The sequence below is a fragment of the Leptodactylus fuscus genome, chromosome 3, assembly GCF_031893055.1.
Source record: "Leptodactylus fuscus isolate aLepFus1 chromosome 3, aLepFus1.hap2, whole genome shotgun sequence".
NCBI classification, from domain to species: domain Eukaryota; kingdom Metazoa; phylum Chordata; class Amphibia; order Anura; family Leptodactylidae; genus Leptodactylus; species Leptodactylus fuscus.
Window position 1 is genome coordinate 42178039 of NC_134267.1, and position 25769 is coordinate 42203807.

Consider the following 25769-nt stretch of genomic DNA (forward strand, 5'->3'; position numbering starts at 1 on the left):
TGCTGATTTTTTTGTGGAATGAGCAGTACGCTCTGTAGCGGCCACAAAAAAATGTCCTCCAACATTAGCAGTTGGCTCTGCATGAGGCCCGATGGCAGAGCTGACTGTGCAGGCGTCGAAGTGTGACCCCAGCCGGAAGAAGACAAGTTAAGAGGCGGTTGATGAAGAAGATGGAGACGTCGCTGCAGAGAGTTCTCTCACAGCATTGGGGATGCCCCCCGTGCTGTTTGAGCACTGAGGCCAGCCCCCAGTGCTGCGACAGAACTCATTTGCATACCGACAAAAAACGGGATTTTAAATGAATGGCGGGCCGGAAACAACTTCTACAGGTAGGAGAAGAATAGCCTTTCTTAAGGCTATTCCAATGTGTTCCAATAGGTCAAATATGTAGCCTGAATAACCCCTTAGGCCCAGTTCACATGGGGCAAAACGGGGCGGATTTTGGCGCGGAATCCACGTCATAATCCGCGCCCTCACAATGGTGGTCTATGTAGACCGCTAGAGTCCTTTTTTCCACAAGTGGCATGTTACCAGTGGCGGAAAAAAGAAATGAGCTGCCATTTCTTCAGGCGGAATCCGCAGCTGATTCAGCCACGGCGTCTGCCTCGCGGCAGCACGCTCCGGACTAGGCCTATTCATTTGGGCCTAATCCGGAGCGGAAAGGCGCGCACTGCACCGGCATCTCGTTGCGGCAGCCACGATGGAATATGCACACGCATAATTGCGTGTGAACTAAGCCTTATAATGTCACTACTTGTGGAAAATATACAGTATAACTTGTCACTTATTCATTAAAATTCCTGCTCATTTAAGGCTTAGGGGTCCAGTGGGTGGTCCTATCAGTAATGAATAGCCTTCCCTGTATATGTGCATACATAAATACCTGTTAGAAGGTAAGGCCATCCTCTGGACTCCAGAGTTCTGGATGAGCAGGGATCTGAATAAACAGATGAGTTTTACCCACAAAACTATATATCTCTCTACTCAGCTCATCCTCCTCTACAACATGCTACTAGCATATCAAAATGCATTTTGAGCATAAGTCCCCTTTAAATGTTGACAGGTACCCCAGTAGTCACAATGCATATAGTTCTTCCATACACCAATAATAGCACACAGCCCTTACAGAATCAGTAACATAAATATTCATGAGCCGTCAGATGGACGTGGACTATCATGGGCTTACGTTCCAGAAGGTTATCTAGTTTCAGTGCTGGTATTGAAATGTGTCCCTCCTATAAGAATTAATACGATATCTGAAAATAATTAGAGAAGCTGCACTGTCTGATAGGTTAATGGGGGTTGTAACTAGAATTACAATATTATCATAAAACATGAATGGATTTCCACCCACAAAGATAAAGGTTATCTGTCCTAGAATAAAATGGATTTTGGATCTCCACCAGAAGCTATAACAGGTCATTTCCACAATAGTAATTTAATAATATTCTTTGTTTCAGACAACTGCAAGCATAAATCGCTCAGAACAGAAAACATAAAATGGCAAAACATGAAAATTATCCATACAAATGTTAGCAAAGTACAAGTCAGAATGTCTAACAAAGACTCAAATATTTCCTAACAATTTCTAATCCGTTTGTGAAAATGGCAGATACAACCAGCTTCTGGAGGCAACTCAATTGTTATGGCGTATCTATTGTTATTGGTACGCCATAATGACGGAAATATTCCTATACAGTAACACAAATAATATTTTATTGAATCAGAAATCTAAAGCTGGCCAAATGTTGCTATGACTGACAACGATTCCTCAAGACCCGTGAATGTGGACTCAATAGGGATAGGGGAAAAAGCTTCTGCCTAAGGGCTCTGGTAGCAACTTATTTGCCTTGAGAACACAATGATCAGACATGCTGAAATCCAACATGCCTGACCATTCTTTTCGGTGATATGTATTGTCAGAAGAGAGTTAGGACCCTACTATACACATTAGATGGTCAACTGGATCATCATCATCATCGAGAGCTTTCTGATTTCCTAAATAAGTGGCTAAACAGTACTGAAATGCAGAGAACCTACACGGTCTCCATTCTAAGGTTAAAGGGGGCCTAGCACCAGGTAGACCTTCAAGGTAGGCATTTTTTAAATAAGTGTGTTCCTGGCAGACACAATTGGCCTTGGTCACTATAACACTGGAACTATGATGCCTTTGGCACCCAATCTAAAGTGACTTGGAAAAGCATAGAAACAGTTTGTGCATTGGGTGATAACGGAGGACCTGACATTCCCTCTGATAGATCCTACAGGCAACTTTTTGAATTTTATTTTTTCTTAATAGGGTTGGGCTCGGATGGAGGCGTACCGCAGAAACTTCCTGCAGGACCAGATACTGGAGCTCAATTACAGCAGAGGGTAAAATAATTTCCATCGATAAGCCCAAACTTCTTAATGAATATATTAGGGATAACTTTGGGTTTTATTGAGTTTTATAAGAAACAAATGCACAGTACAGAACACAGGCAACAGTGTCAACAACATAACAAGCGCGTGTGCTAGTGGACATGCAAGTCCAAAAACAGGCAAGGTAGGAGAAGAACTGGAATAAGAGAAAGAGGGGGGGACAAAAAGACATCAGGGGGCACACAGACATTGAAGGAGGAAACTAGAGGAGAGGGCAGAGGTCGCTAGGGCAGACGGGAGAGGAGACAGGGGAGGATTATGAGAAAAGGCTAGAGAAATCATACATCTCCCAAACCACCACCCACGGCCACCAAAGGGACGCAAACTTGGAGGAGGTAGGAGAATCCTTGGCGACCAAGGCCTCCATCCTCATAATAAGGAGGAACTCCTGAAGCCACTCCATCAATGAGGGAGTTACAGAGTTTCGCTAGTGGCGTAGTTCTGTGGTATATTTAGATAGACAATTTGTGAGTCCCTAATAACTGTTCCGAGTCAATGAATAGCTTGTACACCTACCATAACATATATACTGGTCCCGATAGTCCCAGATTCAAAAGGACACATAAAAATCATCCCTTTTCTAACCCATCAAATCTATAATAAGACACAACAGAATTGAGGACAGAGTCTAAACGATTTCTTCTGCCATGCCAGTCAGTGTAGGAGATAAGGTGGAACAGTGTCACCGGTGGGCGATCACACCAGCGTATGGCATCTATCAGACTTGTTCCTAATTATAACACCAAAAACAAGATGAAAGAGAATCAAACCGCTTCAATGTCAGTAATAGGGAACTGCCAATTAACACATCCAAGGAACAAGAGACGCGGTCTTCGCTGTTCCACCTAGTTTTATTCAATGTGAACAATATCTGCTCCGAGGACATCCTGAGCACTGATGTTTCTCATGGTTCATCTGCTACAATGAATGAAAAACAACACGATGTCTACTAAATATTTCCTTGGCAATACAGACTTTAAGAATCTGTTGCATAGAACATTTTTACTAAATTAAAAAAAAATCAATGTAAAAGGCAGTTTCTCTACTCTACCTATACACATGATAGAATCAGGCAGTATATGGGTTGCATAGTATAGGATATCGAGGGTATAGATCTTTACACCGAAATGAAAAGCACATAACACGTGTTTTGTTCAAACACAAAAAAAGTAACACTAAATTGCCAGAACATTGGCTTATAAAACGTTTTTAATCTTGCCAAAGACTGCTCGGCTTAACATGTAGCTTAGCAGTAAGAACATGACCTTTAAAGCAGATAAAAGTGAAATGTGTCAGGTTTTCCCATCACCTTGTAGCAGTCACCTCATAAGAGCGAGTACTAAACAAGGACGTGGGCAGTATTTCCTGTAGAATAGCTCTTGCTATATTATAAAGTGGAAAAAGCTATAGACGTAGAGCTTTATGATCCTCTCGATGTATTAACACTTTCTAGGTGACTGTCTATAAAATGCTCATTTTGTGTTATGGTGCCATAAACATTAAGAAAATGGAGTTCCCCATTGTAATTATTCTCCAGGGACTCCTTCAGACCTCCTATGACCATTTCGCTAAGTGCTAGGCAGCACTTGAGTAGGACTAAATGGCCGCCTGCCGTAGGAACGTATTCTGCTGCCGTTGGGTGACAACGCCGGGTGGTAATACTTCTGTAACTCAGGGGCAACCTATATCAAGCAGGACTTATGGAATTACAAACGTATACTACTACTGGCCCTAGTGCTGGAAACGGAATATTCTGGACATTTTCTTTTCTGGACACTTTTCGGAAGAAGAATGGATATTATCGAGGAGGGAGCAGTTGGCCATTTTCTTATACATGACTTCCGAAAACTACACTAAACCTAAGAGAGTATAGTCTAGCCATACTGCTATATACAAGACTTTGTCTACGCCATCACATCCCGCTCAATCCTATCCTGGCTAATACTCCCTAGGCCAGGAGGTAAATTTGGTGTAATTATACGATCAGTCAATGACAGGTCCTGGGATGCGGATGGTGATTATACCTGATTATAATGGTTTTCGTGGCAGAATAATGTTCTTTATTTCACACTCTACTCCTAAGAGACACCCAGAAAATTCCCTAAAGCCTAATGAAAAATTAAGAGGAAAAGAGGTGCGAGGTAAATCGGGCAGAGCGATCCAATCCAATGAAGTCATCATTACCTCTGAAGATCCTCAGACTGCTCTTACGCTAAGTGCACACAAGGGATCTGAGAAAACATATCGTTTACAGAAGGTGATTATACAAGAGACCATCCAACAATGATCGGCCTGCTGCCTAGCAAGAACTTGTACCTTCAGTGGGTGCATTAGATGAATATCCGTCACTACCTATACAGCAGAAGCAAAGCAGGTCAACTGGCTGAGACAGGTAAGTATCCTCTCCAATATAAGATAAGATAATCCAATATGCTGGGGAGTTTTGGAGTCCTGAGTATGTATTAGCATTCAGAACACAGAGCCTTTTCAGGCTAAGTATGGAGAAAAGAGAGAGTACCGAGTGAGTCTTTTCACCTATCTAGCCATTAGGCTAAGGGACCACGTTGTGGAAATGCAGCTTTTTTTGCTGCAGATTTTGTTGCAGTTTTTGAACCAAAGCCAAGAATGGCTACAAAAGGAATTGGGATATATATAGGAAGCTCTTATACTTCTTCCTTCTGCTCAATCCACAAATGGCTTTGGCTCAAAAAACTGCAGCAAAATCTGCAAGAAAAAAATCTGCGTTTCCGCAACGTGGGCCTCAGCCATATTGAATAGTTGGTAGACCCCAGCAGATGCTTCCTTAGGGATGGTATTGAGCAGCACAATACTCCCGGATGCCTGGTGAGACTCCTGGTGTATGTGAGCCATCGGTTGGGTGCAGTTTCTCTGGCCAGCACTCGTCGCTCTCTATCTCCCTGTTTCGGGGGTCTGCCGACTCGGGGCACATTCCGACAATCACCGTTCACCTTCCACTTTGTAATCACATAGGCCACTGTCGATTTTGGGTAATTCAGTTTGCTTGCTATGTCCCTTAAGGATCGACCATTTCTGTGGTACTGCACAATTACCCCTTTCTCAAAATCGGACAACTCTGCGCTTCATGGCATCTTGCATGTGACTAATGCCAATGCTGTTTCCTATTTAATGGCAGAAGACGAGACGTAAATCACGACCGCAGTAATCTTCATTTGCATGGGTGTCCAAATACTTATTGGTAGACCGTGTATAGGTCCTGAATATATGAGATCAGTGAGGACTCCAACACACGGCCCCCCCACCATTAGCTGTTCTCTGCACAGTTTAAGTAGCTAAGAGCTCAAATTTTACTTGGCAACAGCTAGTGGACAGCAGATTAAAAAGACAGGAGCCCCCTAGTGGCAGGACTTTCATAACAGTTTTTAGAGTGAAAAACATCAGATTATGATTAGAAAGAAAGTAATTTGCAATTCTGTTCAGGATGGGGTATTCTAAGAATTGAGCATAAGTTAATGAAAAGTTAGTGACCACTTAAGACAGGGCATCTATATCAGACTGGTGAAGGTCAGGACGCCCACCGATCCTATACTGATGTCCTATCCTAAGGCTAGATCAAATCCTGGTAAAACCCCTTTAGGCTAAGGCCCGACAATGTGGAAATGCAGCTTTTTTTGTTGCACATTTTGCTTTGTTTTTTTTTAGCCAAAACTAGGAGTGGATCGAGCAGAAGAGAGAAGAATAAGAGTTTCCTATATTTCCCATTCCTTTTGTAGCCATACTTGGCTTTGCAACAAAATCTGCAACAAAAAAGTTGTGTTTCCGCAATGTGGGGCCATAGTCTTAAAGTTTTATGGAGCGTTCATGAAATGTGGAGTCTTTTACCTGCTAATATCACCATACCAGTACAGTAAATAATCGCACAACCTTGTTTCAGAAAGGCATAAATCATCTTGGATTTCCTTTCCTCCCCAGACTACCATGTAGACGCTCTCGCTGCTCTCCCATCCCAATGCCTTACATACTTTTGTCTTGGTACAGACATGAACGATATTGCAAAAGTGTGAAATTAAGAAGCATGGTATTTCCATATGTTTAGTCTTGTCGGAATAGAATACTCTTTTATAAGACTGGAATGAAAAAAAAATAGTAAATTATAAAAGAAAACAAATGTCTATGAATGCACCAGTTGTAACTCGCTAGAAAATCCAGTCTGGTATGTGGCATCAAAAATGTAAGTTAATGACATGTACGAAAAGAGAGCCCTGGACAAAAAATGTGAAGTATTTTGTGATTTGCACCTGTCTAAAGTTACAGTGACTGAAAGCATGATAGAAAAATAGGCGATTTTCTACTGAATTTGCTACAATAATTGCCATTATTATTATTATTGTATAAAATTGTGCAGTTAAACTACTGAGTACATGACTGGCATAGCAGGCATAAAAGGAGTGGTAGAACAGCCGTCGGTCGTGTTTTAGCGCTAAATTGCTTTCATGCCTTGACAAACAGTTTTTATTCTCTGGCACTTCGGCTGGAATAGAAAGCACAAGTCCCTATTAGGACACGTAGTCATCATAAGGGAGGGGAGGGGAACCGTCCCTGCTTTATCATACACAACTATGGCTGGTAAAAAAGCAGCGCCCCCCTCTGGTGGACTTGTTTACGAGGGTATGCAAATGGCTGTGATGGCTGCCAACATATGTGTATAAGTGTCTCAGCCAACAGCTTTCTCCCCTGCAATAAACTGTTATCTTATGTTTTATGGACAAGCGTCCAACCCATCTGATTCCTGTTTTTACAAAATGAAGATGCTGAGGGATGAATGGCGTGCGGCTTAGTAATGGAGCAAGCCATTCACCATGAGCATTTCAATGCTAAAACACATATAGAAGTGCAAGCACTGATAGCATTTCTAGTAGCGCCTCCGTAGAGCAGACTGCAGTACTACAAGCATTATACTGCTCTTTACCTTTGCCAATGTGAGTTGCTCTTTTGGATATCAGACGAGATCCAAAAGAAACCCCTGCACATGATTTTCAGCTTCCAGGACTTGACTGTGACCTATATATAAGCACTTGTTTTGTCCTTATCACCTGTCTTATATCTGTATGATTTTCTCTTAAATGGGACTGACATTTGGGGTCTTTGGAACCAATTAAACTTTTTCCATACAGTTAAGGCTGCAAGATCCCATATTGTTTGCTTACACTGGACATCACTGACAAATTAATAGTGTAGCTTGAGGGACCACTGTGCAATGGCAAGGGTGGGAGTAGACTTGTTCAACATATAGGTCAACAACTCCTTGAAGGACTACCCTCCTGAGTGCCTGATAATGTCAGCTTTATCTGCACAGTACAACAGACACCATGCTTAGCTGACATTTCCACTTTTATTTATCGAATTTCAGCACTTTCCAAACAAGAATGTGTACAGAAATGCTTTTTTTTTTTCCAATTTCTTAAGACAACTGGAATGATGTAAAATTCCACAGCCACCTGCCTGGTGCATCACTGAACCCTTATGAAAATGATCAGCCCCCTTGTATTGCTTGAGTACTCACCTATGCAGTATGGGCAGCACTGACCCTTCCTCAAGACTGGTCTTTCACAGGTTACAGGCGGACAGGACTCGGAGTAGCAGCTGATCATTCCATCCATGCAGACACAGCTTGTGCAAACATTGGGTTTCCAAGACTCCGCTGCCAGGAAAATGTCTCCTTCGTCATTTTTGCAGTAGCTGGGCAGACTGTCATTGCCCGGTACAGAAGGCTGAAGAGATTCATCTGGAAGATTGAACATAAACAGTTAGTGGCAGGAAGTGTCAGCTCAGATCTCTTAAACTGGGCAAACTAAATGGACATCAGGTACAAAATGTATTCTCGCCTGGCACAAGGTGCTGTTCAGCCTGTGTCCTGCCCATCCAACACAAGCTAGTTTACAAGGTGGAAAATACATCTTAATGTTCCATGTTTAAAAAAAGAAACACTTCAAAGTGACCTTCCTATCCAAAACAAAGATAGCTCGAAGAACGGGTTCATTCTCAAAGCCCTTTCCACTTCTATGGCCTCCTGTTAACTGGCTCCACTTTACACATTCAGTTAACTGCCGGCTACTGAGTATTTACCCTGGACTCCTAGTCCAGCACCAATGGCTTATAAGCCCTAGCTACTACCACTTGGCATAAGGCCTAGTCAACACTATCCTATTCATTCAGTAATGTTTTGTGACTAAGTCTCTGATGTTTTCTTAAAGGGGCTTTCCCATAATGAAAGCTTCACCCACAGGTTACGTGTTATGTGTCTAATCAGTCTGCGTTTCACCTCCGAGACCCCCGCTATTCACAAGAACAGGAGGTGTTTGCTGTTAGAGTGGAGTAACAAATGAGCAAGTGCACCCTTATTCCACTTAGGGGCCATTCACATGGCAGAAAGGGAAGAGGAATATGAGACGGACAGGTCGTCTTCGACCTCAGATTCCTCGCCATCTACTTGTGGCAGAAAATCAAACAACTTTGGCTTTCCACCGCACATTTACCTACTGATTAGCTTCGGAAATGAATCAGTGGTAGTTTTGCAGCATGGAATAGCCATAAATCTGCTATACTATCAATCAGAAAGCTTCTTTTTTCAGCATCTTAAAGGGATTCTACCACTAAAACGCTGTTTTTTCTGCTTTAGATGTCGGAATAGCCTCTAGAAAGGCTATTCATCTCTTACCTTTAGACGTGGTCTCCGCCGCGCCGTTCATTAGAAATACTGTTTTTTACCGGTATGCTAATGAGTTCTCAGCAGCAATGAGGGCGGGCCCCAGCGCTCAAACAGCGATGGGGGCGTCCCCACTGCTGCCCGAGACCCTGTCTCCAGCAACGCCTTCTTCTTCACCTGCATCCTCCTCTTCTCTGTCGTCTTCATCAGCTCTGATGCCTGCGCAGTCTTGCCTTGCGGCCTCGAAGATATGGCCGCCATCTGGCATGCGCAGTCGGCTCTACCGGTCTCTCGCTTGCAGAGCCGACTGCACAGGCGTCATAGCTGACGAAAAAGGAAGACGACAGAGAAGGGGAGGATGCAGGTGAAGAAGGAGGCGTCGCTGGAGACAGGGTCAGTGGGGACGCCCCCATCTCTGTTTGAGCGTTGGGGCCCGCCCTCATTGCTGCGGAGCACTCATTAGCATACCGGTAAAAACCGGTATTTCTAAGGAACGGCACGGCGGAGACCACGTCTAAAGGTAAGAGACGAATAGCCTTTCTAAAAGCTATTCCGACGTCTAAAGCAGAAAAAACAGCGTTTTAGTGGTAGAATCCCTTTAAATAAAAAAAAGCATTTGCCACTACAGATTCAGGATGGAATTTGAGAGCTAATGTTGAAAAAACCACCTCAAAATCAGCTGCAAATTCCTCTGTGTAAACACAGTTGTACACTCAAAGAAACTCAATAGCACTTGGCTGTTTATTCCAAAGTGAACCTGCTCAACCACCTCTCCATTCAAGTGATGGGGTGTGGGACTCAATTCTTATGATTTTTGGGGTCTTGTGAATAGGTGATATGATATATATACCTTTGTGTACAAAGTATTTTAGGGAATATTATTACAATCTATTACTCCATATACAGATAGGCATGAGAAGAAACAGTTTTGTATAGGAATGCTAATGTAGAATAAATAAAATTTGCAGGTAGCGGCTGTACAAGTTGCCAATATCTCTTTTTTGTATTCCCGAACATGCATTTATTATACATACATTTATTTACGATCTATTTTAATCTTGTTGGGCTCCTGAACATTGTCCGACCTGTGTCAGGCTTCCTGTCTGTACAAGTCCGATCACTACTGTGTTACCGATGGCATTTCCCAGACATGGACAAGCTGTTCTCTCTTGTACAATACAGGACCGTACTAGGTTATACATTTTGTTCTTTGACTTGTATATGTAATTTTGTAAACAGTCCAATATGACTGCTGGAGAGGACGACTTGTTATAGATTTTCCGTTCCTCCACTTTCTGTCGTGTCCTCTGGCTAAAGATCTACCTTCTTATGTGTTTTAGAAGATAAGAAAAAAAATCTATCAGCACTGAGAGAAACAGAGAAGTAAGATAAAAAGAGGAATAGAAAAGATAACACATAAGCTGGTGCCTGTTACCTACAAAACCTAAAGTTGTTGCCTGAAAATCTTCTTTAGATATATATTTAATACCGACGTCAATCTTGGATTTCCAGTACACAGTATGGATGTGATCTTTATTATTCTACAGGTTCAGAAAGTCCAGTGGGTCCAAAGATGGGAAACATAGTTCTTATCGTGGTGAACAATACACAGATCTTATGGATATGATACGTCTAATGGTTTTCAATTTTTAATATATCCTAAATTTCTAATGCAAATACTAGATGTTATAGGAATGGATGACAGATCTGGGACTTTACTACAATTCCTCGATTTACTTTATTTTATAAGGTTATGTTAGAACGCTCACAATTTGGATGGAATTCTGAAAAAATAGAGGGCAAAGTTTTTAACTACTCAACTAAACTAACCTTTGGAGAAAGTATTTTTCCCCCTGATCATTAAAGGAGTTGTCCCAGTTCAAGGATCCCATCTATACTGGTAGCTTATTTAAATTGAAGCCTTTTCCTAAATATATTGCTTTAGAAATTCTGCTTTGTTTGCCTGCTTTGTGAATTGATTCCTCCCATTGTTTGCACTGCGTTGCTATAACCACGGACCTATAGGACAAGTGATGTCACTTACTCACTGCTCTTACCGGCAGGACAATCCAGCTAATTGCAGTTTGCTGATAAAGCCTGATATGTTATCTCTCTATATAAACACATAGATAACACTGAGTCCATTCTGTGCATATTATCTCATCTGCATAACTGTTGTGTGCCACATTCAGCAAGAGGGAGGAAGGAGGAGAGAAATACAGGAAGTGAGAAGTAGACATTGCAGGCAGAGGGCAGAAACACTGAGATGGGAAAACCACTTTTTATTTACATTTTGTACCCCAGGACTACAGACTAAATCTGTATATAGCCAGGCAGAGGCCAGTGAACAGGTAAGACATTGGGTAAACCAAACTATTCCATCCTGAGGAGTCTGGTAAAAATAAGTATCCATCAAACATGCAAGGCAGCACATAGCTGACTGACACCATTGTCACAGGCATCCACTAAAAGTAAACACCATAAGCCTCTCATGACATAATTGTTGAATGGGAACCATTAAACTCTATGGGGTACATGTGCAATAAATGAATGCCAAAGAGTGGCATTCGTCACCCATATGTTGTATCGGAATATTTTATGAAAAGCTCCGGTGACGGATACCACTGTGAGGCGTCCATCACAGCCTCCATTTATTGTGTATGTCAGAAGTCTCTCCCAGTGGTTAAAAATGCAACGTGAACGCAACCTAATGAAGCTGATAGGCCGTCCATCCGATTTGCATAAAGACATTGTATCCTTATAGATGTTCTTTTAGGTATATGGATATGAAAAAATGCAAAAATATGAAAATTGTTTGTATAAATAGAAGGACTGTCTTAAAGTTTGGAAACGTCATTCCACAAACCTCTGAATTTGTGTCCCATAATGTATTCGCTACGTAATTGAAATCTGGCACGGTGATAACTGTTAAATTAAACATTTCCACGGCTGTTAGGCGGCACAACAGAAACCTTAAACAAAAATCCTTTACATCTGTAAGGATGAAAGAGTAAGGTCCAATGAATCTCAAAGGGATTTTTCTTGCACCACATCAGCTTGATGTCTCACCAGTAATTACGGCATAAATGTGTAAATACGAAGTATCAAACTCTACAGCTGTGTTGTTTTAAGGGACTAACAGATTTCCTACTGAATATTCAATGTGCCTTAAACAAAAGATGCTACAGTGTGTGAGGGATGTATCTTCCTTTATGCTACTGCCGGTGTATCAGCCGCTGCGTGAATAAAAGACATTGTTAATATAGCTGGGTGTCTTGCTTCCTGAAGCTCAGATTCAGAACCGCAGCATCTGTTCCTTCACGTGTCCTTTGCATGCAGTGGGAAAAGCAGAGCTGTATGTCCCGGGAATTCCATTAGAAAACAAATGGCAAGAACCTACATTTTAAAGGCAAAGTTTGAGCACCGCAGATAAAGCTTATTCACTGTCAAATCAATGCAGCTTTAATTTTTTAGGAGCGGAATATAAAAGTAAAGCTTCGATTGCTAAGGGTAACTAAGACAGTTTTGCTTTTAGACCATTTTAATAAATTTGCCCCATGGTGTACTAAAGGGCAATTGTTTCTTTGAAGATTGCTGCTTGTGTTCACTGCATTTACGGAGGATGGAAATCAGTCCTGGTCACGTGATGATCATACAAATGTATCAGCCCTAATTGGGTCTCAGCATATACCCAAGTGTCATGATGGTGCATGTCCCAAGTGACCTGTGATTGCTCCTCAGCAGTCCATGAGATCATTCAGGAGGCTTGAAGAGGAGAGGGATCTGCACCAGAGCCCAGGGAAGGTGAGTACTACTGAAATACCCCCCCATGGCCTCTGATTATTAGGCCCTGTGCACATGAATGAGAGTGCCATCCGATATGTAGCAGAATGCTCTCAGGTGACACTTAGAGTGACAATAAAGTGTCATCTGAGTATATTCTGTGATGCAAATCAAATCGGCTTTATTGGCATGTTCGAATGGATATTTGGCATTGCCAAAGCTAATAAAGTGTGTGTGTGTGTGTGTGTGTGGGGGGGGGAGTTGGAGTCAAGGGGGTATGGGGTAAGGGGGTGGGGGTGGCTGATTTGGGGTATAACAGTCCATGGAGTCTCAACTTCCTCTTAGTTGGTGACCGCTATATATGGGGAGGTGGGGTGGGGTGGGCAGGTGGTTTGGGGTATAACATTGTTCCTTCTTCATGCCATGCCATGAAGAAGGAACAATACGAGTTCTGAAACGCGTAGCAATGTGTTGCTAAACTGCGTTTTCTGTGAAATCTCTGTGGATATGATGACTTTTTAAAGACAAAGAATAAAGGTTACTTTTTACTATATCCTTGCCTGGTCGGTTCTGGAATTACCTTTCGTGTCCTTACATAGCCTGAAACTGTCCAATGTCACAATTTAGACACATAAGACAAGATGCTCTGGAACTATTATTTTATGGGAACACGTCTTTATTAAGGCTCTTGTCTGTCTGAAGTATCTGTCTACTACACAGTTTGTGCGGAGAAAGTTCTTGGCGAACATGTTAAACGGCTGCTTGTGACAAATACCGAAAAGTAACCCATAGGGATTTATGTAAAAAATGTATACCACATGCCTCTACCATACAATTTTAGAATATGGAACCTATCATGAATACAGCCAAAATGAGAGTGTTGTTTTGGCCTATGATGGTTTAATGGAGGCCTATGGGGCTCATTTCATGTATGTGTACAATGTATGAAATGTAATGCGGGGACACAGTGTGAAAGGCCTTAAACAAATATGTCCCTTAATTGCTACATAGGAGAAAAGAAACCATTGGGGCAGACTTATGAAGACTGGACTTATTAGCACTAGTGTTGAGCGAGTAGTATTCAATCGAATACCTCACCGGCATAGGAATGCGTGTAATCGGCCAAACACCAAGGGGTTAAATACATTGAATATTCGGTTCGGCCGATTACACGCATTCCTATGCCGGCGAGGTATTCAATCGAATACTACTCGCTCAACACTAACTAGTACCAGTCTTCAGAACCCCATCACTTCAGATTTCTGGCACAAAGGATAATACATTTGGCAGGACAGACTTCAGGAAAGTGGCCACGGGCAGCACAAAAACTTCTACATTTGTGTCACAAAAAGAATTTATTCCTTGAACCCCAAAAAACTGACATATAAGGAATAATAAGGCTTAGTTCACACGTAAATTACGTGTGGCTTATTTTGGCACCGGAAAAAAAAACGCTTCCTAATTCGGAAGCTTTTTTTGGACCTTGCTGCGCTTTTTGGAGCCTTTTTTTTGTAAAAACATCTTCAAAAAACGCCAGGCTGTTTTCCCCTCCCGTAAAGTGAATGGGCCGAAAAAAATGTGATGCGTTTTTTTCCGCGCGGTTTTTCGCCTCCCATTCACTTCTATTGCTTTCTTCAGGCGGAAAACGCCTGAAAAAAGGTCATGTCGCTTCTTTTTTTCCGCTAACAGTCTACATAGACCACTATTGTAAAGGGGCGAATTTTGAAGTGAAATCCGCTGTCAAAATCTGCCTCTTTGCCTCCGTGTGAACTAACCCTAAATCTCCATCAGTGTGTTAAATTGTGTTGATACTGGTTACAGGTCAGTCTTATGTGCAAGCTTAGAGATTCATAGAAATAAGCAGCCATAGCTATTATGTGATGGTTATGAAGCTGTACATGAAAACTGAAGTAGGTGTAATTTCTAAATGGCATTACTGTAATGTCTGTTAGCTATCTGAAGGATACATCAGCAATAGTATACTGCTGCAAAACCCCTTTAAGAAGAACCTTTCACCACTTCCACCAACTCCAGCTCTTTGCATCCTTTATTAGTTGTTGCTCCACTGGGCCTAGTACAGTTTGGTATTTTTATCTAGCCCCCACCATTCCCAGTGATCAATGCCATTAGTTTGCGGTGTCTACACCTGCTCAAGACCTCTGATGCTGAAGAAAATAGCACTGATTGCTCAGGAGTGGTGGGGGCTACAAAAAAAATTCCAGCTGTACCAGAATCAGTAGCGTCACTTATAAAGGGTGCAACGTGCTGAAGTTGGGAGAGATGGTGAAAACATACATGCCAAGTGTAGTGTGATCAGATTTCCAGCATTGTGTAGACATCCTGCACAGCCCTCTATGTGTACTGACAATATTCTGTATATGGTATATCTTCCAATAAAAGCGCCATAATGCTTCTATGCGGAATGTGTAAAAAAGTGCGTTGGAAAATATTAAAAGGTTCTTTGTAAAAGCGTTGTAACCTAATGATACGGAGAAATAAACAGCCTTCCGGTAACTATGCACTTGAGTAGGGTCATGACAGCCATCCACTGAGGATTCAGGTACATGACAGCACACTCAGAAACTGCATGGTGCTAACAATGTAATAGCATGACAGCTACTCGCAGTTTCCTTTCCTGTTCTATTTCGGGAGCAATGCTACATCTGTATCAGATTACCCTACTTAGTAAGATAAGACTGCGTAACACATTCCGACTAGAAGAGAAAAGTGATATTAAACACAAAGAAAAGTCTAAAAGCCTAGAAATGAAATAAGGACATGGCCACTAATATTTTACTAAATGTGAGTGGAAAAATAGTATATGTGGATGAGAGAATGGCTCTGACTACTGATACTGCAAAAACACAGATCAGCCATAACATTACAACCACCTGCCTAGGTACGTCTCGTGCCAACAAAACGGCACTAAACTATCGAGCCATAGTCCTCTGAAGATATGCTGTGGCTTCTTCTCCAACAAAACCGGTTTCTAGATTCTCAATTATGGCATTTGGATGGTGGACTGGTTCTTCACCTTTGTGATCCTTCTATGAGCCATTGTGGAGAGACTCTAATAAGCAGCATGTCTCGCAGACCTGGGCTGTCCATCTATTACATGGTTGGTCATTCATCTAGCTGACCCTTCCCCTGGCAACATCAGCTATAGGTTGGTGGTCTCAGATACTAGAACCATAAGTGATCATCTGATTGCTGCCACAACTCTCCCATTCAATGCGGCGTCTATGAGGAGACAACAACCCTATAGAAAGCCTTGTTTCAGCTATTGCATCTGCTATCACAGAAGATTGTGCTCTCCCTTCTATTCACGTGATTTTTAATTGTAGAGGGATCAATTTTTGCAATAAGTATAAGCTACATAATAAAATCCAAGGAAATGAAGCAATCCAGCACTTGGAATACAAATGTCTTATTCATTGCTAAACTATGCTAAACTATTAAAGGGATTCTACCATTAAAACCTCTTTTTTTGTAGATAAGACGTCGGAATAGCCTTTAGGAAGGCTATTCGTCTCTTACCTTTAGATGTGATCTCCACCGCGCCATTCCTTAGAAATACCGGTTTTTACCGGTATGTAAATTAGTTCTCTGGCAGCCATGGGGGCGGGCCCCAGCGCTGATAATGCGATGGGGGCGTCCCCACTGCTGCTCGAGAACACGATCCTGCGACGCCTCTATCTTCGGCTGGATTCTCCCCTTCTCTGTCGTCTTCCTCCTGCGTCACCTCCGACGCCTGCGCGGTTGGGTCTGCCAGTGAGACACTAGTAGAGCCGACTGCGCATGCCGGCCGGCGGCCATTTTTGGGAGGCCGCTCTTGCTCTTGTAGTTCAATGCAGGAGCGGCCTCCCAAAAATGGTCGCCGTCCGGCATTCGCACTCGGCTCTCCTGGTGTCTCACTGGCAGAGCCAACTGCGCAGGCGTCGGAGGTGATGCATGAGGAAGACGACAGAGAAGGGGAGGATCCAGCCAAAGATAGAGGCATCGCAGGATCGTGTTCTCAAGCTGCAATGGGGACGCCCCCATTGCATTATCAGCGCTGGGGCCCGCCCCCATTGCTGTGAGAGAACTAATTTGCATACCGGTAAAAACCGGTATTTCTAAGGAACGGCGCGGCGGAGATCACGTCTAAAGCTAAGAGACGAATAGTCTTTCTAAAGGCTATTCCTACGTCTTATCCACACAAAAAGAGGTTTTATTGGTAGAATCCCTTTAAAACATCATAATGTGGGAAATGCAGCTATAACAATCCCTGGTTATGCATGTCAGACCTGTGCTCCATGATCCAGACCTGTGGTCCATGCATTGGAGTAATGGAAGCAGGGCTACAGACACTACAGAGAACGAGGCATTTTGGAACTTTCTTTTTCCAAGTTAATTAATATCATTTCATAGTATGTTCATATTTTTATGGATATATCAGCAATTTTACTCCCTGCCGCTGCTTTGTAAGTCCATTAGCAGTATACAGGTCACTTTGTAAGGCATCCAGCCTATGGAGAAGCGACACAGGCTGTCACAAAATGTTATTTATGGCCCTGTGGCTATGCCAAGCAAAACAGCTCCCTTGCTGGGCCGCAATGTTCGACTTCTATGAGTAGCTATTGACTAGATAGTACTGTATAGTAACAATTGTCCATGCTGTCACAAATCTAGTTGGATGTTTTTTGCTCTTGAATCTCAAACACAACAAACACATTTATGGTTTTAATAATAAAACTGTAAAAAAAAATATGTCACACTGAGCTACAGAACAAAGAGATAAAACGCGACAGAATGATTAGATAGTAACACTTCATCGTGGCATAATAATCATGTAAATGAATGCAACTTACTAGGTATAGACAACGAACAGAATGTGAAAAGCATTATTCACACAGATTCCCATGGAGAGCGCTTCTTTGGGAATCACTGGGAGGGGGTGTCAATGTGTAGAACGTAGGAGGAACCCCAATATTAACATGTTCAATGCATTATTTCAAAGTTTCCTACTGAGGCTCAGAGTCTACGCTAAGCTGGTGTATACTGTACCAACTACGCTGAAATGACTATATTCCCTCTAAACTGCATTGTTGTATATGTGAGGAGTCAGTCTCCTCTATTCCAAGCATGTGTCAGCTTGCAGATACTTTGGCAACATCACAAAGCCCGGGGCTACGCAATGAGACAGACCTGTAATCATGACGCACATATTATTTTCAAAGCTCAAATCATGGCACATATTTTTCTTATGTATTGGGAAATTAGATGAATTTGCCATGGTAAACAGTAGTCCGTGCCAGAAAAACAGGGATTTTAAATGAATGGCCTACCCTTATATGTGATCCCCAGGACTTCTGCAATCCCATCACATCTACATCTGGTAGACACAGAGGCACGGCTGCATGTTTTCATGTATTGGTACTGCCGTGAACATAGGACCCCACTATTCACAAAGCTATACCTTACCCTACATAGAGGGGTTGACTATAAAATCTCAAAGAACATGTTTAAGGCCTGCAGTTTCTGCATGCAATTGTTTTCGATAGGAGGCAGAACCAAGATGGAATCTGCCGCTATTTTGGGGAGGAATTCACCCCAAAATGAGCAGGAAATATTGCACAGGTGATTTAGTAGATACATGGCGTTAGAATATTTACTTTCATAGGAATTTTTAAAAAACGGGAACGTGTCAGGTGTCAATTATATTTTTTAGCTCTATTTCCACAACAGCCAAAAATGATGTGTTTTCTCAACCTGTGGCCTCAGCCTTTAAGTACAAAACACAGCAGGGTGTAAGGTATTCTTTGTCTATAGTGGTTGTGAGAAGGTGACAGGCAGATTTCTGGAGTCCAGATATATTTGCCCCAGGTTTCTGACATATGTTTGGTCCAGGTCAAATCTGGAGTAGGCCTCAGTCCGGTGTAGATCCTTGGTTCATTACTGGGCCAGAAAAAGGCTGCAGATCCTGCATTGCAGGGCAGTTCCATGAGGTGAAAGGAGGTGTGTTATTCTGTACTGTAGCCCTGAGTCTGGTGAGACAATATTGCACTTGTTTTGTTCGTGTGGCTGGTAATAAGCCACATGTATAGAAAGGTTATCCGTTCTATTTAGTTGCTCAGACGGTCAGGATTTCATTTTGATTTTGCCTGAAGTTAAGTCTGTATTTTGTTTTGCTCATTTTGTGCCTGAAGTCAAGGTTTATCTATTTTCCTGTTTTTTTTTTCTTCTAAATAAACCAGTTTGTGCAGATTTTGTGTCCCTGTCTTGACTGTTTGGGTCCGCACCACTGCCTCTATCGAGCTACCCTCCACACATGGTCTAGTGAATGGCGTGTGAATTCATTCAGCTCCACAATTTGCTTTGTAGCTGGGCCATAGTGGGCATCGGATTTTGTTGTTACCTTTGGCTTAATATTAGCAAAAATGTTTATATGGGAGTATATGGCTGGTTGTTGTAGCTGATTGTCCAAACAAAACTGAAATAAGTACTCGGCTTAGCAATAAATCCCATGTACAATGTGGAAAATAATTAGCATTTTCTCCATAATTCTTCCTCTTTTTTTCAATGCGATGCCATCCCATTTACAGAAATAGCAATTCATTCTGCATTCAATTATTTTCTACTGTTTGTTATGAAGGGCCACAAAAGCGTTAGTGAATAGAAGTCAGGCCGCAGTCAATGGTTAGATGTTCCAGATACCGTAGCCTTATCTGCTCCCCATAGGGAGGATCTACAAATGCAAAGCACCTGCGTACAATGTTCATGGCGATTCCCTTCAGTCATGTTCACAGAAATAAATCATTGCTTTAGTTAGTCTGACCTCTAGACCGTCAGCCAAGGAGGACTATTGGTTTGATCGAGACCAGAAAATGAAGTTCAGGTATGCAACGCCACTATCCAACTTCTGACATGTGTCAAGGTGAGTGCGCTGATTTATTGACCCCAGGGAAAATGTAACTCTACGGCTGAAACCAATGTGAAGCTTCTCTATAGAAAACAATAAATCTGATCAAGGAATGTCAATACAAGTCCTTTGTGTCATGGCTTCACATTTTCTGAAAGAAAAATTCCATTTTTGGAACATGACCTTTTTACTGGCCAAACACATCTCGGCCTACTCTAAATTATTCCCTATTTGCATAGTGAGGAAATCATTGCCCCAGTCCACAATACACCTGGAGGTTTAGTACAGAATTCCCTGACAATTCTGCTCTTATGAGCCCGGAGAGCAAACAGTTACACGTCCGAGGTGCAAAATGGCCATGAAAAACACCCATATACTACAGTGTATGGATGGATCCGTACTAGCACACAAAAATAGAACATGGCCGATATTTCAATGGTCCCATTCACAGACATTCAATGTAATGCTGTTGTGTGACATCTGTTTTTTTTTTTTTTTTTTAAATGGTCATTATGCATTGACGTGTGATACATTAAGGGTGCATTCACACAGAGGAAAACGGTGATGAGTTTAGTGTGGAATTTCAGAGCTGAAAAAAAGGCTAGCTGAAAAAGGAACGCATTGAAGTCAATAGGAGGCTTTTTTTCAATGCTGAAATTCCACACCAAATTCCTCACCATTTTCCTACTAAGGCTCCGTTTCCATTGAGTAACGCGCCGCTCATTTAGACACATATATACTTGTGTCAGAGCGAGGCACTTCAAAACAGATCCCACTGACTTCAATGGGTGCCGACTTATGCGCGCTACCCATTGAAATCAAAGGGTTATAAAGCCTCCCATTGATTTCAATATGTAGCGCGCGTAAGGCGGCACCCATTGAAGTCAATGGGATCTGTTTTGAAGTGCAGTGCTCTGACACGTGTATACGTGTCTAAATGAGCGGCACGTTACTCCGCAGGAATGTGGCCTAAGGCTCCATTTAGATCTGATTTTCTAAACCCCTTTAGCACATCCATTTATCGGATGCAAAGAATGGATAAACGGGTGGCTGTTCTCCTAGACATCAATGTTAAATAAAAATGGATCAGTTTCTGAAACTGATCCTTATTATTATTATTATTATTATTAACACTGATTTCTAGGTAAATGGATAGTCATACGTTTACTTTGCCTCTGTTAAATGGAAGAAAAATATCTTCTTACCGCCCCGCTGCTGCGGCCTGTCCCTCCTGACTTCTGCCCAATGCTGTAGTATACTTGGAAAGCTGTTAATGACTTTTCAATCATGAAAACTTTTTAGTACAGTTTTTTCATATTCTTCAAAGGCAGCAGGTAGCATGCTTTTTCTAACTAGCTCCTAACGCCTTAGGTGGTAAATTACCAACAAGTGTTATTACTATAATTCAGGCAGCGTCGGCAGGAGGACCCACAATGTAGGGAACATTGACGCTTCCACAGACATGATTCTTTCCTAATGTATTCATATAGCAGGTATGGAGCTGCACCTGTATTCACCCATCATTCAGCCACACAAGCGCTTCATTTTGTGATTGGGAATCCGCCAAGGTAAATTATATATATTTCCATTACTTATATCATCCGCAATTTAGTAAATTCATTACGGTAGCTATTCTTCCCCGAAGTGTTTCTGAGGCATGTGTAACTCACAATGGGTGCGTATTCTTGACATGACTGTGAGGGTTTGACCATCCAAGCAAGTGGCGAGTGTAATATATATCATCAAAATCAATTCTACAAGCAGGAAGCAATAGTGGTGATTGTCTGGATTGTAGCCGTCAGTTATCTGTGGCTGCTGCCTGCTGGTTGGTCACAAGAAGAATCAATATACAAGAAACAAGCGCATCTGCATCCTAGAAAAACATGGCCGAACCCAACAATGCCACAACTGTATCAGTACTGTCTGAACAGAGAGACAATATTATTCTAGTAAATTACTCACTTTGTACAAGAGTAAAGTACTGGAAATGTGCTGTACTAAATTAGAGGTAAAAATGGATTTAGGATCTATTTACACCACAGTGGACCATATGGCGGTGGTATATGTCAGAATGATTTCCTGATGTACCTGTCAGCAGAAGACTGCAATCTTCTAAAAAACAGAAGGAGGTTAGGGGGCGTTCACACCTCATGCCTTTTAACCATAGTTTTTCCATTTGCTATATATATATATGTATAGTAAAGTGGAGAGGGGTATAGTATGGGAGAACCGCTATTTTTCCCCAAGACTGTTGCAGTATGCACAGGCGTTTAGCTTGTAGGTCCCGGACTGGAGTAAAGTTCGGGTCAGTCCTGCAGGGCAATCCACTCCAGGCTTGGGAACCGACCAGCAGAGCTCTGTAAGTAGCACAGGTGTGCTGGTTAGTGAGAGAGAGGAGAGAGACTGAAACACACGCTCAACCAGTCTGGGAAAGCTCTGCCAAAAAGGATGCTGTTAAAGGGCCGGGTATGTGTACCCCTTGTTTCCTTGCGAACCTTGTTTGTTAGGAGGTCAGCAGTAGGTTGACCCCCTGGTTAGTAAGCCGCCGGAGAGGCGTAGGTCTTTATTTTCATTTGTTTGTTCTGACATGCTGAGCAGCACTACCTGTACCTTTAAGCTTGTTTGCTGCAATAAAGACAGCTTTTGGGAAAGAAACCAGAGCTTCCGAATCCCCCGTACATCACAATATATATATATATATATATATATATATATATATATATATATATATATATATCTCAATAAACACGAATATGTGCTGTATCAGTGAACTAGCTGTGTTTCTAATGGCTAGTACACTGACTCATTATTTTCTATAGCCCCTTCTGCATGTTCATATCAGTGGCTTGTACAGTAGCTCAGGACATGACTTCTTCATGTGAATAGGAGGGCATGGGTAGCAAGCACATATCATCCATGCGATTACTTTGCCATTTACCAAAGATCCACATGAGTACATGTCCGTAACGCCAAAAAATGGGACCCACCAGTAGAGAAAGATGTTCACCAATGCAAAGTGGGGTCACAGACAAGCCTAGCTCCAATCATAATTCACATTAAACTCTCCATTGGATATCCTGTATCTAAGACTGGAATACCACTTTAAAGGAAGTGGTCAACGAAAATCCAAACAGGTGATAAAAGTATAATCACTGAAGGTCCGACACCCACCGATCACGTCACATGACCCTTGTACCAGCAGCAAGTCATCTTAGAGAATCTGTAGTCTAACATCTCTTGCATAGCTATTCTGCACTGCCATAAGCTTATGAGTCCTTGAAATGCTCTGGGATCTTCTTAAATAGCCAATATAAGTCCATCGCTCAGTCAACTCACATCTTGTAATTATAAGAAAGACAAAAGAGGTTAAAGACTCCATTATGTCAAGTAGCGCTGGGCAAAACACGCTCCTTATAATGCTTTCTTCTCCCTAACTAACAAAGCTACACTGTCTTTTTAGCTGGAAACACCTGAAACTCTAAGATTAAGCAATCGTTCTCCATAACTGCTTTATTATAGGATTACCATCCACCGTCTATTCTTCAGTATCTATAGAAGGTGAAAATTAAGCTGGATGTTGGTTGCCAAGACACCTCTGAACACTACAAATACAGACAAAGGAACTTCCATAGCACAAAAAGTATCCTCAGATTTCTTCTGCATATACCTCAAAGAACTTTCAGGTCGTATAAGTTTGTGTAGACAAAGCAGCCATGTCGTACCTGGGCAATGAGGGCAACAAGAGTCTTGAGTCCGAGTAGGGTTTTGACAGAGAAGAGGAGGACAAACTTCAGTCTCGCACAAAACTCGTCCGCTATGACAAGTGCACTGTGTGCAAGAGTCAATGTTCCAGGTCTCGCCTTCCACATAGTACTCCCCTCCAGGAGCATGGCAGATAGATGGATCTGTTGACTCAGGCTTCTTCCCGCTGGAGTCATCTAGAAGAAAAGATTTGTTAATAAGATTTTGTATTTATTAAAGCTGTTAGAACCAGAAATGTAGAGAACGTCACAAATCAGAAGTGGTAACGTTTGTGACTCTGCTCTGGAGCCTGTACAAACACTGTAATGGGTGGCAATAGACACAGCACTGAAACGCGAAACAGACTTATAGGAACGGAATGAGAGGGGGTTTCGTATTTGGGCAAGTTAACCCTTATAAACAAGATAGGCAATAACTTGCAGATCAGTGGGGTCTGATGGAGAATGGGGGATGTTTTGATGTAAGATTACTTGTACACTTGAGAAAGGGGTGGTTACCCTGAAACGCGTCGCGTGGTAGTAAATAAAGTTTACATTTTGGAAATATTCCGTGGTGAAGCGCAGTCCCTCGTCTTTCAAAACTCAAGCTGTGGGTTTCTTCTGGTCCATCTAAGTGCACTATTGGAATGAATGGAGCGGTGGGCATGCTGCTGGACCACCATGCGACTACCAATCCACTTAGAAAAGTGCCCTGTTCTCCTGATCGGTGGAGCATTGAGCAGTCAGACAACCACTGATCTGAAACTTATCCCCTATGTACAGGATAGGAGATAACGTGCCCAGATGGGAAGACCCTTTTATGGAAAGTTTATGCATCGGAAATAAGTCAGAACAGTTTTGTAACTTTCTTGTAAACTCTGTCCAACAATTGCTAACTACAGTCAATGGAAACAATGAGGTCTGAGGCTCTGTTTATATATGTTCGCTCTTTTGCATTTGGTTTCGGTTACTTTTTGACAACCAGAATAGCATATCATGTTGTGTGATTCTATCCACCTTTACCTTTTGTGTCACACATAGATGGAGCGGGGTCCTCACTCCCATTGTGTGAATTATTTGGTTTGTTACTCTGTAACGTCTGCTTTTGTCTGTACATGTGCCTTCTGGGTTACAAAGAACTGTGCAATATATTGCCACAATCTAATTAAAGATTATTATTATTATTCAGAAAAATAGGAATTTTTATAGCCTCATAAGTCACAGTTGGGGAAAAAATGGAACCGAAAATTAAAAATAAACATAAAAATACATAATACATGGGATTAAGTAGTGCTCCCTATGGCATCATTATACCCACCACTGATAGTAATGCATTTAAGTTCCAATATTCTGTACATATAAGGCTAAAGATTTTTGGAATTTTTACATTCCATAGAAAAACTATGAACACAAGGCTCTCTAATATTCAGACAGTGTAAACTTAGACCAGGGTACGTCAAATTTAACACAGAGGTACCGTATATACTCGAGTATAAGCCGACCCGAATATAAGCCCCTAATTTTACCACAAAAAACTGGGAAAACTTATTGACTCGAGTATAAGCCTAGGGGGTACATGAAGCAGCTACTGGAAAATTTCAAAAATTAAAATGGTTGGAGTTTTTGGGTGCAGTAGGTGCTGGGGAAAGGGGAGGGGGTGTTTTGGTTGTCTGTCTGCCCCTTCCCTGAGCTTGAGGACTGTTTTTTTTTTCCCCCACTTGTAATTCAGCCTGGCTGAATATAGCGTATCTGCAGTGCTCCTACTAACCCCTTCCCGACGGAACAGGAGCACTGCAGATCCCCTATATTCAGTAGACCGGGCACTTTCAGACACAGGGATACCTAATGTGTATGTGTTTTACAGTCATCTTCTACTTTTATATGTATTCTAGGGAAAGGAGGGATTTAGAACTTTTATTTACGTTATTTTTAAAGTTTTTTTCTAAACTATTTTGGTCATAGACCCCCCCCCCTCTCAAAAAAAATAAAAATAAAAAATATATATATATATATATTTTTTTTTTGCTTGACTCGAGTATAAGCCGAGGGGAGCTTTTTCAGCACAAAAACTGTGCTGAAAAATTCGGCTTATATTCGAGTATATACTGTGTGATAGATAAACACTTATTCTACTTGCCGGCTTGCTTTAGCATTATTTTGTGCCAAACCCTGGAGAACTTAGAACCTGGACATACAAGTGTCTTGTGAAGCACAAAAAGCATCAATAAATGCCGCAAAT

General features: G+C 41.9%; 1 protein-coding gene across 1 annotated transcript in view; it reads right to left on the reverse strand.

Annotated features, from left to right (window-relative positions):
* The window catches only part of CRIM1 (cysteine rich transmembrane BMP regulator 1), a 530601-nt gene that overhangs the window by 33472 nt on the left and 471360 nt on the right, over positions 1–25769 (reverse strand). Inside the window, exons 12-13 of the mRNA XM_075267494.1 lie at positions 23513–23728; positions 7964–8185 (exon numbers count right to left, since the gene is read on the reverse strand). Coding sequence (XP_075123595.1) covers positions 7964–8185; positions 23513–23728 — 438 coding nt within the window. The remainder of the gene's footprint in view (positions 1–7963; positions 8186–23512; positions 23729–25769) is intronic.